Genomic DNA, 16,873 nt, shown 5'->3' with positions numbered 1-16,873 from the left:
ACCTATTCATCAAAACCTGGAACTGTTCCTTGTACTTATGAACATAAGCTATGTCATCATATTAATATATAAACTCTTTCTGAAAAATGTTGAAATATATGATGCATGAAGATATGACTAATTTGTTTATATCTGAAAGCTAAACATTAACTTGTATTTTAGATATATGAACTTGATTTACATATTTAAATTAGAAATGAGATCTGCTTACTGCATGTTAGAGTAGGCTACTTGTGTCAGAAAAGCAAGTGATTAAACTATACCTGACAACATTGTGATATAGAAATTTGGGATACACCAGACAACTGTTACAAATGTGGGGAGGAAATTAGCTTCCAATGATAGAATAAATAACAAACATTAGAAAATTTAAAATAAAAAAGGTTTAGCCTATTAAAATCAATTTACTGATCACATCGGTGTTATACGCGTTAAGAGTTAAGTGTTCATTTTTTTATTTGAATTATTCAGCGATTCCTTGATTCAATTTCTTAAATGCTACTGTTCAATACACCTACTGCACCTAAAAAATAAACCACTGTTTGATTCATTTGTATATTACATAAATTTGAAATGCGAATCTTTGCTGTGTTTTATTTTTGTCACTGAAAAAGTAACAAAAGAATTGTTCTACCCCTATTTTTTGTTTGATGTGTTAGCTCCTTGCATAACCTTTTTTTTTAGTTTGGTTGTAAAGCTCCGACAATGTACAGAATAGTGAAACCAACACAAAGAAATCGTAATTTTCCTGAAACTTTATTTCTTATGTCATCCAACCCTTAATTAAGACATTTCAAGTTCATTAAACATACCTTGATCTTGTTCGTCTGCTGCGTCTTTTCTCTCTCCCATCATGGGCTGAGCGTTCGGTTTCAGCTACAGCCTGTGATGAGTCAAAAACACCATATCATTTTTTTAAGCTTCATGGACTCAAATAAGTAGTTTATAATCAGACTTGCAGCCCAGTCCAAACAAAAAATTCAAAAAGCCACATTTTGCCATGCCAATTGAAATGAATCGACCAGATCTAAAATTTTATTCAAATAATGACTGGTGCTTTAATCGTTTTCAATTCTGATAAAGAGGACATGGAAACATCCAAAATCAGATAAAAAAATAATAAAACCAGACAGTACTGAGTATGTTGAAGGTGACGTAAGAGACATGGAAAGAGTCTATGTTGATGCACATCTTTTTTTAACAGGCACTGCAAGTTGAAGGATGTTCAACCTTAAGTAAAGAAGCGTTCAACGTCATGTTTGAAGGGTTAGTTCATGCAAAACTGAAAATTTCTTAACTTTTTCCAAACTGGTGTCCTGACATTTCATCCTACCCATCAGAATGGTTCTGAGGTTGGAGTTAGGAATTAGGTAGGTTAGTGCAATATTAGAGCTTCATGTCAAACAACTCCACATTAAATTTACACTGGTAGCAAAATCTGATGGGTAGCACGTAATCTAAATGTGCTACTTACTTTTTTTTTATGGGAAGTAGGACAATCTGATAAGGTAGGACAAATGGACAGAACACCTGTATAAGTTTTATTCTTCTGTTGAACACAACAAGATAAAATGAAGAATGATGGAGAAAAAACATCCATCGACTTGCATTGTATTATTAGTTCTTACTACTGATGTCAATGGCTGCTTTTTTCCAACATTCGTCAGATCATCTTGATTTGTGTTCAACAGAAGAAAGAAATATGTAAAAGTTTACAACCACTTCAATATGAGGGATGTTTTTATTTTTGGTTGAACTCGTCTATTTACAAGCCATTGATGACGTTTTGAGTTGTGAGATGTGAATATCTGTAGACATGATGCACTGTACCTGTGGCTGATTGGTAGTACTGGATGTTTCCATGCTCTCCTCATAGACTTGAGTGTTCTCTGGTATCTGTTGGGTCTGAACCATTGCTGGGAACTCCTGAGATGCCATTTCACCCTGAAACGGCACCTGCATCTGTGGTTGCATCTGAACCTGTGGTGGCATCTGAATCTGTGGCGGCATCTGAGCCTGTGGCGGCATCTGAATTTGTGGCGGCATCTGAGCCTGTGGCGGAATCTGAACCTGAGGCACCATCTGAACCTGCGGCGGCATCTGAGCCTGCATCTGCGTCTAGACATAATAAAACACCATGATTTCATACATTATTTCTGACATACTTTTTTTTTTAGATGTTGATGGTCTTCTGTTAGATGTTATGCCTCTTTCACACTGCAAGTGAGAGCAGAGCGTGAGCAGCGCATATGGAAAGCAGAAGCAGTGCACGGGGGTTTACCTTTTGCACGCACGGTGTCCGCAGCTCATTGGCACCTGCTGCACAGATCAATCTATCTCTGTCTAATCTATCTAGCTGCCTATCTATTTCTAAAAATACACATTTTTTTTTACTTTTCATCTGCACCAAGGCCCTGTACTCAACTTCCTCTTAAGCTGTTTTCTTAACCTGCAAGTCTTTATTTTACAAATTATAGGCTAAAGATCCTAAAGTATTCTTCTCACACTCTCAGAAGTGTCTTTCATGTATTTTAAGGTGCAATCGGTTAGAAGACAATGGCCTGTGATATCATGTCATTTTGTTTTTAATTGACAGCATGATGTAGGCCTAGTTATAATAATATTTATACAATATAGTTATAATGATATTTATACATGATCAAACTAGTGAGCAACTTAAGCAGAACTAATACTAAAATTGTTTTAAATTTGGTTTTGTAGTTCGGGCGCAAATAAATATGTGTTGCCATTTTTAATCGTTAAAAGTTCATTTGATTGAATATATAAAAATCAGTGGATGTTATTGATGCAATTATTGGGTAAAACTGCTCCTTTTTACTGTCATTCAATGTGTTTTGATCATTATCAATGCACTGTCACTTTAATTGAGCGTAAGCCAGGGGTGACCAAACATAGTCAGTTTCTCAATATGCGTTCTTCAGCGGTCTTGCGCCCTTGTGTTCTCTTGTAACGTCATCATCAGCTGCCCAAGTTCAGTTCCAATACTCAAGACCACAAGAACAGAGGACGCGTAGAACTTCCCAGATGTGTTCTTGATATCGAGGACGCACATATGCAGACTTAAGCACCAAATTCGCTCAGAAAGTCCTAGAAGTCATTGCAACTGGAGGTGGGAAGCGCAGCATTTTATCTAGATTTATTTCTAAAGTTCGGAGTTCATTTAGCTTATTTATCTCAGGAGTTTCCCTAAATTAAATGGTGAAAGAAAACATTACTATGGACATCTTAATAAAGGAATAAACACATTAAGGGTGTTTGTTTTCTGAAATATTTAATTTGTATTAAAATAATTTTTATTTATATTGTTCAGAGTATATTGATAATGTTTTTATGCAAAGTATATATTTGAACGCGTGAAGGTCATGTGACCATCAGGAAGAACGCGGCATCTCATTTCTCAAAGGACGCGTTCCCTGCCCTCATGGTCTCCTGAATTCGTTCTTTCGAGGACACCTGGTAAGACCGTTCCCCACAAGAACGCAAGTCCGTTCTCTGCGTTCTTGGAATTGAGAAACAGCCTTGGTCCTGGAGGGCCGGTGTCCTGGAGAGTTTAGCTCCAACCCTAATCAAACCCACCTGAATCAGCAAATCAAGCTCTTACTAGATATACTAGAAACTTCCTGGAAGGGGTGTTGAAGCAAGTTGGAGCTAAACTCTCTAGGACACTGGCCCTCCAGGACCAAGTTTGGACACCCCTGGCATAAGCAGTGCAGCAGAAACAGACCCAGCACAAAAACTACGCTCACGCCTGCTTCTGCATGCAGTATAAAAGCTCTAATCCGTTAACATGGATGCTGAAAAAAACACGCTCTGCACACGCTTGCGGTGTGAAACAGGCTTTACTCTTTATGATTTAATGCTGTCACCAACAGTGGTTTAATTTGTGGCAAAACAGGTCCTTTTAAATCATGCAAATATATATTTTTAAAATTAGTTAAAATATAAAATACGTATTTTAAAAAATATATAAAACAGCAACAATATCACTTATATAAAAATCTCTCAATTTATGAATTTATGTGACAATATATATGATAATATTTTACTATTATTTCTAGAAGAAACTTTTTTAACAATGTCCTTTAATAATTTTTTTAATAAAAACTTTGTCTGGCAACATTATAGCAAATGTAGTAAACATTTATGCACATTAATGCAGTAAACAGTGAATACCTGGTTAACGATCTGACTCAGAAGATGAGCTTGCAAAGCTTGTTGTAATTCTGTAGGGAGATTTCTGAAATGAAACGACAAGATAAAATCAGTACTGTAAAATAATATTTTACTGTATGTGAAAAAGGAATTATTACTATGTCCTACATGGTAATGGGAGCAGCAGGAGCAGGTTCAGGCTTTTCCTCAACAGGTTCGGGTTCATCATCATAATCAAATCGATCCAGCAGTGACTGTCAAAGTCAAAGCAGAAACAAAGAATGTTACAGACAGTGAATTAACAGCTCAATATTGTAGCTTACAGACTGTGAGATGTGATCTTTTCCATACTCCACTCTAATTATTTCTATTCATCCATATGAGTTGCCACAGCGGAATGAACCAGCAAATTATCTAGCATGGTTTAAACAGTGGATGCCCTTCCAGCTGCAACCCAGCTCTAAGAAACATCTATACACACACATACACTACGGCCAATTCACCTATAGCGCATGTCTTTGGACTGTGGGGAAAACTGGAACACTCGGATCAAACCCACACCAACACAGGGAGAATTTGCAAACTCCACACAGAAATGCCAACTGACCCAGCTGGAGCTCGAACCAGCTACCTTCTTGCTAAGAGGCAACAGTGCTAACTGAGCCACCATGCCCCCCCCCCTTTAAGATGTAATGTCAAAATGATTGCGAAGCATCAAACTGGCCTGTTCTGAGGGTTTACCTTTGCTAATGATGGTTTCTTCTCAGTGGGCGGGGCTTTGGGCTGAGGAGGCCCCGCCCCTCCAGCCTGCTGGAGAGTTTGGAGCAGCTGCTGCAACTGAAGCAAACATCTCAGCATAAATATCTTATATAAATATAACATACACTGAAAGTTTACACATACACAAATAAACGAATTAACTTATTACCAATACTGAATGCAGTGATGTATGTCTTTTACCTCTACACCCCCTGTGCCCTGGAGGAGCTGCGCGACTGCAGCGAGAGGCACTGGGGTCTGAAGGGTGGGCGGAGGTGCTGCAGTCACAACAGCTGGTGCCAGAGCTGGGGCCGGCTCGAGAATCGGAACTGGAACCGGAACTGGTGCTGGACCCGGTGCTGGAACTGGAACTAGAACCGGCACTGGTACTTCTACTGGTATGGCTGGAGATGCTATTAAAAAAAAAAAAAATGTGCAGTTTAACAACATAGATCAAGGCGAAGAATGACTAGGACCATCTGCGCAAGCAGAAATCTGCAGACTTCCACCAATTTTTGGCCCATCATTGAGTCTATTTATTTACTTCAGCAAATTTATATTTATCCAGTTTTAACATTAAACTGTAATACTATTGACTACTATGAAAGTGTTCCTTTTATTTATTTACAATACAGTTTGTAAAGTAATATTTTTTTGTCTTTTAGTAGAGATATTATGAGAAACTTGCTTTGTTTACCAAATAAGTGGATTTAGATGGATTTGCATTCTAAATATTAAATAAAAGATTAATTATTTTTTTACAAAATTCTCTGCAAAAAATGTTTGCTGATTCTGTCTAGCCCTAAGCACGAGTTATGATCAGTGAACTACAGGCTGCAAGAATTTGACAAGTTACATTAACTTATGGATTTGTATGAATGTCAAACAGTGGCCAAAAAGCAGAACAATAAGTGACTTTGGACCACAAATCCTTCTTCAACGGGTACATTTTTTTGTAGGAACTGCCAAAAATACATTGCATGTAAATTATATGTTTTATTCTAGGTCAAATATTAGAATGTTAAGTCTATTAACTAAAGACCAACTTGCATGATCACAAATTTCCTCCCATAAAATATCAAAACTTTTTTTTTACTATTTTTAATGCATCAATGAAAATATATATAAAGCAGAAGTATGGATATTAAACGATTACTTAACTGATGCAACAAAACCTTCAAGATTGAAACCAGAAGAATAACTTACCATTTAAAATATACACAAATGAAAAAAAACACATTTCAATTTGCAAAGATAATTTACAATATTACCGATATTATATCTATGCATAGAATTTCTTCTTAAATTAATACAATTAATTTTTACAAAAACTTAACACAGTTGAAAAATCTTCCTTTACCCATATCTTTGACTGGTAGTGTAAATCTAAAGGTTCATAATGCCCGATACAGTAACTTTAAAGCAAAGCCGAATTTAAAAAACATGTATAAACCAAATTGCTGAAAGGCATTGATTTGACTCATCTACCTGTGACTGTAGTTCCATTTTCTAAAACAGGCAGGACTGGAGCTGTTGCCATGTCGACCAGCGGCTGAATGATCTCCAGGCCGAACACTTCATTCTTCTGCCACAGATTCAATACACGCAAAATCTTCCCCTACAGTTCAACAAACAAAACCCATGAGACCTCCACAAACAAACATTTCACTGTACAATCAGGATGCCGTTATTCAGTACCTTGTCATCTTCTGGACACTCGAAAAGATTCTGAAAAGTTACAGTGAAGTTTTTCAGAAACCTCGGACCAAACAAATCTTTGTCTGCGCCAAACTGATGACGGGACTGTCTGATAATGGAGTCGACCACGTAGAGACCTGGAACCTTAAGATCTGGTTTACACTGAAGGGGAAAACGACAGCAATTTAGTCTTTATCTTCTCATAACTGAGATTTTTAGTATAAGATAAGCTGTTGTACATATATAGTTTATTACATACCCTCTTGATGAACTTCTCCACAATTTGAACAACATGCTTATACAGCTAACAAGACAAAACACACAGATGCAAAAATTAGTCAAAGTACTTAAAATACAAACAAATGTATTTATACAGTCAGAGGCAAAAGCACCATTACTAAGAGATAACAGCTTTGGAGGACAAAAAAGTCAATAGGAACTTTCAGGATCAATTGTCAAAATCAATAAGCAGACAACACACAAAGAGATTAACACTTTACATTCTGGTTTGTTTGGACCACAACAGACACATAAAAAAATAATAAAAATATCATGTTTGGGTCATTTTGCACTTGAAAATGTATAAAGTATTGTTAAGGGTCAGAAATATGGAAATGCTTGAAGTTTCTGCCAACCCGACTCTACATCATAACTTTTCAATCCAGATGGATGGGGCAAACATTACTGCATCCAAAACAGTGAAAAGCCTTGGAGTAACGATTGATGACCAACTAAACTTCTCTGACCACATTTCTAGAACTGCTCTATCTTGCAAAGCTCAGCTCCTTGTTCAAGCTCTTGTTCTCTCCAGACTGGACTATTGCAACTCTCTACTAGCCGGGCTTCCAGCTAACTCTATCAAACCTCTTCAGCTGCTTTAGAATGCAGCAGCACGAGTGGTCTACCTAAAAAAGTACATGTCACTCCGCTGCTCACCCGTTTGCACTGGCTGCCAGTTGCTGCTCGCATCAAATTTAGAGCTCTGATGTTTGCTTACAAAGCGACTTCTGGCTTTGCTCCTTCGTATCTGTTCTTACTTCTGCAGATTTATGTGCCCTCCAGAAACTTGTGTTCAGTGAATGAACGTCGCCTCGTGGTTCCATCCCAAAGAGGGAAGAAATCACTTTCCCGAACTCTCGCGTTCAATCTGCCCAGTTGGTGGAATGAACTCCCTAACTGCATCAGAACGGCAGAGTCACTCACTGTCTTCAAGAAACAACTAAAAACTCAACTATTTAGTCTCCACTTTCATCCTAATCTGCAATTGCCTCTCTGTATTACAAAAAAAAGCACTTATTTATTGTTGCTCTTATAGTTGTGTAAATTGCTTCCTTGTCCTAATTTGTAAGTCGCTTTGTATAAAAGCGTCTGCTAAATGAATAAATGTAAATGTAAAATACTTTTGTTATATTATAGGATATGATGTTACTTTAGGCCGCTGCCATATTTTCTATATCTAATGCCCTGTCCTTTATTATGGCTTTGCTGTTTGTCCACATGAGTGCGGGGTGACAAAAACTGGAACTTTCCGAAAATCCTGGTAGAGTGTGGTCATGTGGAAACTACAAAGTGTTCATCTCATGATGTCAGCGTGCACACTATTCTCTCTTTTCTGACTGGCCAATATGGCTGGGTTAACTTTAAACATGGAATACATAAATTAGAAAAAAATCCACACATTTGCATTAAAGCATTGCGTATTCCGTCTCTTTCGCACTGTGGGACAGTAATATGCCTCTGTTCTCACGTTTGCATTGACCTGTATTCAATTTACTCATGCAAATACTTAATTCCTCATGTGGTGTGAACGCAACATAAAAATTTTTTTATCTTCGTTTGTTGGTTAAGTGTGTCCTGAACATGAATAATGCGTTTTGGCATTTCCACGTGGACAGAGATTCTTTTTTAAACAAAAGAGGGGACAACTGTTTATAAAAATTCCCGCGTACACGTGAACATGACCTAAGACAGGGCTAATCAATTGAAAATTAGATTCTCACGCTAGAGGCTGCACAGAGCGTGAGTCACCGTAAGCGAGCGGCGCAGGTACATTTGGATATGTTTGTAGAAAAGGTCTTTTGTACAATGCACCGATATCGTTATTAGGGATGCAACAATTAGCCGATTTCACTATTAACTGCGCTTTATTTCATCACAGTTAATTAATCGTAAAGGCTTCTCTAAGCTGCATTTCTGCTGTACAGAACGAAACGAAACTGCTGCAATTAAACTAAGTTATGCCAAGTTGCCAAGCCAACTGTGCACTAGTTTAAAGTTCAAAGTATGTACACTGAGGCTAATACGCACGCACACCGGATCCGCTATAGCAGCGGCTGCTCCCATATCACGTCTTTTCAGCTTGCAAGTTTGTTATTTCTAATGTAAACATATATGACAATATAGGCACACAAGCGGCTTTCCGGGCGCATGCAGTAGAAAACATCTCATGGTGAGAGTTGTGTGTGCCTTTCAGTGCAATGTAAACAAAAGATATGTTAGAAGAGTTATTATTAAAATGATTATGTATGTATGAGCACAGATGGCAACAACAGTTAATCTAAAGAGCTACTTACCTAAAATAAAGCTTAAATTTACATCAGACGTGATAATTGTGAAACCATCATTATTCTTCAGACTATAATTGTACAACCAAAATCTGTAATTGTTGCATCTCTAATTGTTATGCAGTTCAAAACATTACATCTGAATGTGTCAATGTAGAAGCCAACTTCAGCAATATACTATTTTGTTGTGCTCTGAAATACAACATTTGAATGTTTGTAAAAAAAAAAAAAAATTAAATTAAAAAAAGCCTATAGTACAATGCAGTGATGTTATGTAGTTTCAAAATACAAAATATTAACATTTTAATGTAGAAAAAGCCCACTTGGGTGTCTTAAGGAGCAAAAATACAGCATATGGGCTCCCATAGCCTATGCTGTTGTGTTATCATTCATATAACAAGTCATACCTCTCCGGCCCTTCGTTTGGGATGCTTTTCATGAACCGGCCCCATGACAAACTAATTGAATGGCCCTGGCCTAAGACACTTACAGGCAGAATTTTGTTGATAAAGAAGAATCTCCTATTTAGGGCTGGGCGATACAGGAAAAAATTGATCACAATATAATGTTTAATATCATTCAGTATTGATAACTGAATATTTATTTACAATCAGTTTGGTATATTAGGATTTTTCTTTAACCACTTTATTTTAGTTTACCATCATTACGAAAGGCAAATAGTTTAAACAGTCATAAGAATAATATAAACAAAAATATCTCATCTCTTATGTCTTATAATAAAATAAACAAAAGTGCTAAAGAGACTAAAACTGAATAAATAAACTTCTGCAAAGTTCAATGATAAAGTGAAAACACTGATTAATCAAAGCAAACTTTAAGTTTGGTCAACATCTGTAAGGTCTATAATAATCACACAGTGAATCACAAACTCTATTAACAAAAAATATTATGATATCAAATGAGTTTTCAAGTAAAGGAACCAACCATCATTATTCAAATAAACACTGCAACGTTTTAAATTGTGAAGTTGAATGACTACATCACCCTATGCTAAATAATCTTTCAGATGGGTAGCTAGTATCAGGAATGCAAAAGAAAAGAAACCAAAAAGCCACTCAGGCGACATCATTCCTTTTTTATTTACAATATTTTTACTTCTACTATACTATTGTTATTCTGACTTGAGGTGGTGAAACCCAACCGGAGTCCGTTCATGTTACGTCTAAAAGCGCATGGATTTGGTTTCCTTTACTATTTTCAATTTGCTTTATGCTCGATCTCCTCTGGCGTCTATTAACCGTTTTCTTAGAGGATGACAAACGAACAAACCATTGCTGCGGTTCAGATACTAGTTAGTATTTATGAAGAGAATGAATAAGCACTGCAGTGTTTGGGTGTTCTGTGTTTGCCTGAGTCTGCCATTATTACCGAAATGTGTGTAATGTGTATATGACTGATCAGCTTCATATTTTGTATGGAATATACACGTTTCAGTACACTAATTATTTCAGACAAACACTGCAGTGCTTTTTCATTTTCTCCATAAATTAAAGTTGTATCAGAGTTGCAGCAATGTTTTGTCAGCTTGTCATCCTTTAAAAAAAATAAATAAACGGTTGAACTAAAGGTTGCCTAGCAATCTATCCACCCAAACTATCCGCCCAAGGCTGTGATAAAATTGTCAAGCATTGACCAGTCCGCAGTGATAAAAAGGTTGGGGAACATTGAGCTAAACAATATGCTATCATGAAATATTTTGCATGCTATATTCTGTGTCAGAAGACACATTTCAAGTTCTTAATTCACACACTCGACTGAAGCTATGAAGTGTAAAAATATCATTATATATAGCATTTGCACATGCTTTCAGGATTAACATTATCAACATTTATTACAAAGGGCCATAGTTTACAGAGAAGCTATGCAAGTGGCTATCAATACCACATAATGATTAATTTGACTTTAGTATGACAATATCGGTTGCAATATTTTGCGTAGTTTGGTAGAGAACTATGACTGTATAGCAAACAGTGCTCCTGCTCAACATTCATGCTGGAGATTCACAGCTGATTACAGAGTCCTTACAGACAAATGCACATGGCAACTAGGGTTGTAACGGTATGAATTTTTCACGGTATGATAATCGTCTAAAACAATACCACGGTTTGACGGTTTCGCGGTATACGGTATGTTACAAATGTTACAAAATAATAGAACAGTGAAGCAAATTTGACTTTCCAAATAATATATTTTTAGTTACTATAAACAACACCACTTACAATGAACAAATAAAAATAAGAAAATAATAAATAATGTGTCAAAGTCCAAATAAAGTCCAAATAAACATGGTGCAAATCCTCAGTAAAAAATAGATATAAATATTTACTATACTATAAATAGTTACATAACGAAACTAGATTCAATATGGACCATCCTTAGGTTCTATGTGCCAGCATGGATATGGTTGTCTATCGATATGGATTTGGATATGGTTGTCTGCAATGCAGACAAACAGCTGCACCTTCATTTGCGTCTTTTGAATACAGCAAGAGCAGCAGTTCGTCTTTGCTGTGTCACTGTTTTGTCATGTTTCTGTGCTGCTGTGCATGCAAAAGTACTTAGTATGAGAATTATTTCATGAAAAACTTTTTTTTTGCGTTTTATTTAGCCGCGCATAAATGTATGCCTATCTCTCATTCCGTGTTGTTCAAAAAGCTTGGTCCACAAACAAAAGCGAAACCTATGCTTATTGGTTGTGATATAGCGAGTTTGAACCAATCTGGGCATGGAGGAGGGACAATGCATCAATGTATCATGTCTGGTTTGTCCGGAGACACAGTGACGAGCGTTTCTTTGTTAAATCAGCGTTGTCAAATGTTGATGACGTAACCGCACTGATTCCGGAGCCTCTGAAATCCGCGAATGTTATGTGATACAGCACTGGAAAGCTGAGATTCTCTTCTTTATGCCAATCTTTGAATTGTATGAATCAGATCAGCGGATCAAAAGTTATTAAACATTTAAGAGCAATACTTATTTTTAGCCGCGGGCGGCTGTCTCGGTCTTTAAGGGTTAAAACCGTTGATATGCAATTGTTCATGGTATGATAATCGTGCACGTTCAAATCGTGGTAAACCGTCATACCGGTATATTGTTACAACCCTAATGGCAATCACATGAAATGTATCGTTCAGATCTATAAATAACATATTCTGCATGATCTTATTCTACATCCCTAATCCTACCCAATACCAGCTAAACCCAACGACCCTAAAAACCAAGCAGCAAATAAGGAGTTAATTGAGGCAAGTCATAGTTAATGGTTTGTTAATAGCGAGAATTGTACCTTAAGATGAATTATGACCAAAAAATAATACTAAAATCACATTTTTCATAGGAAAGTTAAAGTTTAGAAAAAGATTTTTGTTCTTTTTAGATTGTTTCCATTATAATTAGATTACACTAACACCCGCAAGTTATAAAATATGTTAATTTCATTCATTCCACTGATGTTACTACTGGTAATTAAGAAAAATGACAACTTTCAAAAAGAAAAATAACATATTTCAACACTACTGAAGAAATACATGTTACTTCAAAGCATGTAGATTTGATTCACATGCAATTCACAATTTAATAAATCAGAAAGAGCTAATATTAAAAACAGCCACTCAAAAAACACTTGATTTTTCCAATCGTTAATAAAAATAAAAAAGCATCCTTTTGACCCAAACAAAGTCAGAAATAAAAACAAATCATAATTGAATTCATCCATGAATACATTTACCATAATTACTTTCCCAATTATCTAAAGCAGGGATCACCAAACGTTTCCAAGAAGGCCAGTGTCCTGCTCTAACCCTAATCAAACACACCTAAACAAGCTAATCAAGCGCTTACTAGGTATACTTGAAACATCTAGGCAGGTGTGTTGAGGTAAGTTGGAGCTAAACTTTGCAGGGACACCAGCTCTCCAGGACCAAGATTGGTGACCCCAGATCTAAAGTGTCCCTAAAGAGTAAGTTCATTTAAAAATGATCACTTTTCCAGCGAGCGCTATCCATTATCTAACTGTCCGTTCACACCGAAAGTGCCGAGCGCCTCAAAATAGGCAAAGTCATTCATTTTCAATAAGAACCAGCGGCGATAAAAAATATTTACAATGTTTTTTTACAGGGACATGCAGTAAAAAATTACTGGCGAGTTACTAATGTGCATTAATTAAAGCTGCACAATAAATCATAAAAAGATTGCATTCTCGAATCAAACTCAATTCCTGGAGGGCCGAAGCCCTGCACAGTTTAGTTCCAACCCTGCTCCAACACACTTCCCTGTAGGTTTCAAACAAGCCTGAAGGACTCAATTAGTTTGATCAGGTGTGTTTAATTATTGTTGGAACTAAACTGTGCAGAGCTGCAGCCCTTTTGGAACTGAGTTTGACACCTGTGCCCTAGACGATCTTAATCCAGCATTTCTACAAATCTGTCAATCATATTTTCAAGTTCAGGAGAGAAGCAATCGTTCAATTGTTCAGTAACGTGGACACCTCCAAATAGTGTTGAAAGAGTCACATGCTGTATTTATAAGAAAAAATTCACCCCAAAATTGTAATTTCTGTCTACAAGTAATGTATTTGTGACTGCAAAATCAGACGTGACGTGAGCTGACTGTCAGCTGTTACCACAGGGAGGGCCTCTGAATAAGGTCTACATTAGTGAACAGAACCTGCATATGCTGTGATTAATAGGTAATAAAGTTGTAAATAACATTCAGTTTGTGGCACAGAGTGATCGTTTGGGAGCTGCGCGGGAAGTGAACCGGTCTTAGCAGTGAAAATGAAACCGAAAGCGCACACAGTGTTGCCAGATGTAGCTGACTGATTCCAGCCTAAAAATTATCCAAAACCCGGCAAAATGCAAAAATACCCACCCAGTCTTCTGTATTCACGAAAATCACGTCAGTAACAAATTTTAAGCAGAAAATGACAGATTGTAAGCATAATTCTCAAACACAATAATTCAACATCAGAATTATCATCAGCATTTATGACCAGGACAAATCTAAAGTCTGTTCAAGTCCACCATTCCAAGTCTATACAACATTTAGCATTTTAACCAACAGTACAGCTACACAAAGCCTATTGCTGTTTACCATATGTTTGAGAACAACAATAATAGCCCACTCATATTAACCATTATTTTATCTCTACAGTATAGTGAGAATATCGTGATCTTTATTTTAGGCAAAAAAAAACATGATTCTCATTTTAGCCAGAATTGTGCAGCTCTAGCATTAATGTTATATATCTATATCCATTTATATATTTATCTGTATATTTTTTTCTTTCTTTATAAAAAAAGTGTGAATCTCATGCTAACTACAGTGACTTCTGAATATTTCAGACATAAGGACACATATTGGATAAGTGGAGTTTAGCCACACCACACTCAACAAATCACATACACCTAGGCCTGTCACTCATCGCACAACACATGAACATATATCGCTCATACATAAACATTTCAAGCAACATTTTAGCTGTTTGTGCAACATCTGTATCTATTGGAGGTGTCAGTATGATTAAAAACCCTATAGTATTTGCTATAAATTACAGTAGTATATTTTCATGTGGGTGTCTGACAGCTGAAAATACATGTGGCAGCAGATATTGCAGCCTGTTACTCTTTACCTTGCACTTTTTTTGTTAACGTTTATTATTTATGATTTGCGTTTTCACATTCTGATTCCAACGCCTCATAATTAAATGGTTAAAATAACTATAATTAAATTATATATTAAGAATAAAATAGGATTTGTTCTTTAGAAAAGTGTACTTGCATTGTGATGATATTATAATTTCATTCTGGCATTATATAATGAGTGGCATCAAATGGTCTTAAAATGACAATAATATTGTTTATCGCAATAAATTTTAGTGCAATATATTCTATAACAAAAATAGATATTGTGACAAGCATATATACTCCTAGGAACCATTTCGATTGAGATAATCAAGCAATAATTTTCCTTTTTGAGTGAACTAACCCTTCAGTTCAGTATATGATGCATGTAAAACAAAAACCAAATGTAAAAAAAACATTTAACATATCTCTGTATACAATAAAATCATACCAGACTTTAAATAGCTAAAACAAAAGCCATCCTTATTAATTGATTGATGACCTTGCCCAAATCTCACACACAACTATATTTCTGCCTTGACTTACCCTGATAGCTTTGATTCCTGCTTTGGTAACAGACATCATTTTGGCTCGAGAGATCGGGGGAGTCATGTCCATCATGGACGACATCTACAGAGGATAAAACAAGAGGGAAAACGTCATATCCTGACTGCACCAACACCAAAACAACTCAACAGAAAACCAAAACTATCAGCTTCGTAACTGGCAATCTCAAAGGCAAAAGGAAGAGCTTAGAAATACACAAATGGCAAGTAATAAAGCCTCATCACAAACTTTTAAAAAGCAGAATTAAAATGTACAACAGTTTATAACACTTGATCAAATCATCAACGAGGTTAATTAGTAACTGATTCAATAGGGGGCGCCACTGTAATTCTCTCGACACTCGTTTCTACTATATTAAAAAATACAAACAGTACGAACGACATTAATCACTATAAAGCAAAATGTATCGACTGTTTAGCATCTGTATACAACATACAAAGCTAATGCTACCGGTGAATTGAATTTTAACTAACCGTAGTGTGACCGGTGGAAGGTCACTAAACAAACAAACTTTAAATATGCTCATATCACCTCAGCTTGATGATATTTAGGGTTTCGTTTGAATTTAGGAGTCTAAACTAAAAAACAACGTCTGAAAATGTCGAGTAACAAACAAAAAGCACGAAACGAGGAATGTTTTGAAACGGCTAATCGCGCGCGCTGGGTCAATGCTAACGGGTAAACGACAAATAAAACGCAAATTCTCACCTCCCCGTTAAAGGCGTTCACCGCTTCCATGTCCATGGCTGTTATTAATTTGATATGTCTTTAGATGTAATTTCCTGGATCCGAATAAACATGTGTACAATCGATTTTCGCGACGAGGCCGCGTGAGATTATGCTCAGGGATCCACCACACAACCTTCCACAAACGCTGAGTCCACAAGCCTGTGGGGGAAGAGCGCCACCACCGGACTGGATAACAACTGCAGAGACTTATTTTTTAATTAAATTAAATTAAATTTTATTTTATTTTATTTAACATAATTTTATTTTATATTTGATTTGGTTTCATTTTATTATTTTATTTTATTATTTTATTCTTTTCTATTATTTTTTTCTTTTTTTATTATTTTCTTTTAATTATTTTATTATTTTGTTGTATTATTATATTTTCTTTTATTATTTTCTTTACTTTCTTTTAATTTTTGTCTTTTCTTTTATTATCTTCTTTTTATTTCATTAATTTTTATTATTTTCTTTTTATCTTATTATTTTCTTTAATAATTACTTGTTTTTATTTTACTTTATTTTATTACTTTATTTTATAATTTTATTTTATATTATTATTATTTTATTTTTAATTTTTTATGACTGATTTAATATATCTGATCCACTTAAATCTTAATATAGCCAAAATAATGTATTGCTGTTATTAAAACCTTTTGTTGCTGAATTAAACTTCAATCTTTTTTCAGCAATAATGCATTCAAGTGATCAAAATTAATAGTACAAACATTTTTAATATAA

At 35.7% G+C, this 16,873-nt stretch overlaps 1 protein-coding gene across 3 annotated transcripts in view; it reads right to left on the bottom strand.

The window, feature by feature from the left end:
- Nucleotides 1-16,316, bottom strand: part of scaf4b (SR-related CTD-associated factor 4b) — a 61,697-nt gene extending 45,381 nt beyond the window's left edge. For 2 of the 3 annotated variants that reach the window (NM_001386228.1, NM_001386229.1), the window contains exons 1-11: nt 16,112-16,316; nt 15,383-15,466; nt 6,890-6,934; nt 6,631-6,792; nt 6,421-6,550; nt 5,134-5,345; nt 4,915-5,010; nt 4,342-4,427; nt 4,195-4,258; nt 1,831-2,118; nt 813-883 (exon numbers count right to left, since the gene is read on the bottom strand). In NM_001386228.1, coding sequence (NP_001373157.1) covers nt 813-883; nt 1,831-2,118; nt 4,195-4,258; nt 4,342-4,427; nt 4,915-5,010; nt 5,134-5,345; nt 6,421-6,550; nt 6,631-6,792; nt 6,890-6,934; nt 15,383-15,466; nt 16,112-16,147 — 1,274 coding nt within the window. In that variant the 5' untranslated portion in view covers nt 16,148-16,316. The remainder of the gene's footprint in view (nt 1-812; nt 884-1,830; nt 2,119-4,194; nt 4,259-4,341; nt 4,428-4,914; nt 5,011-5,133; nt 5,346-6,420; nt 6,551-6,630; nt 6,793-6,889; nt 6,935-15,382; nt 15,467-16,111) is intronic. The other variant, XM_087282956.1, reaches the window with a different exon arrangement.
- Between the last annotated feature and the right edge of the window lie 557 nt (nt 16,317-16,873).

Source organism: Danio rerio, chromosome 15 (assembly GCF_052040795.2).
Source record: "Danio rerio strain M-AB ecotype USA chromosome 15, GRCz13ab, whole genome shotgun sequence".
In the NCBI taxonomy this organism is placed as follows: domain Eukaryota; kingdom Metazoa; phylum Chordata; class Actinopteri; order Cypriniformes; family Danionidae; genus Danio; species Danio rerio.
Note: the sequence above shows the minus strand (reverse complement) of the source record. Positions and strands in the feature narration are given on the sequence as shown.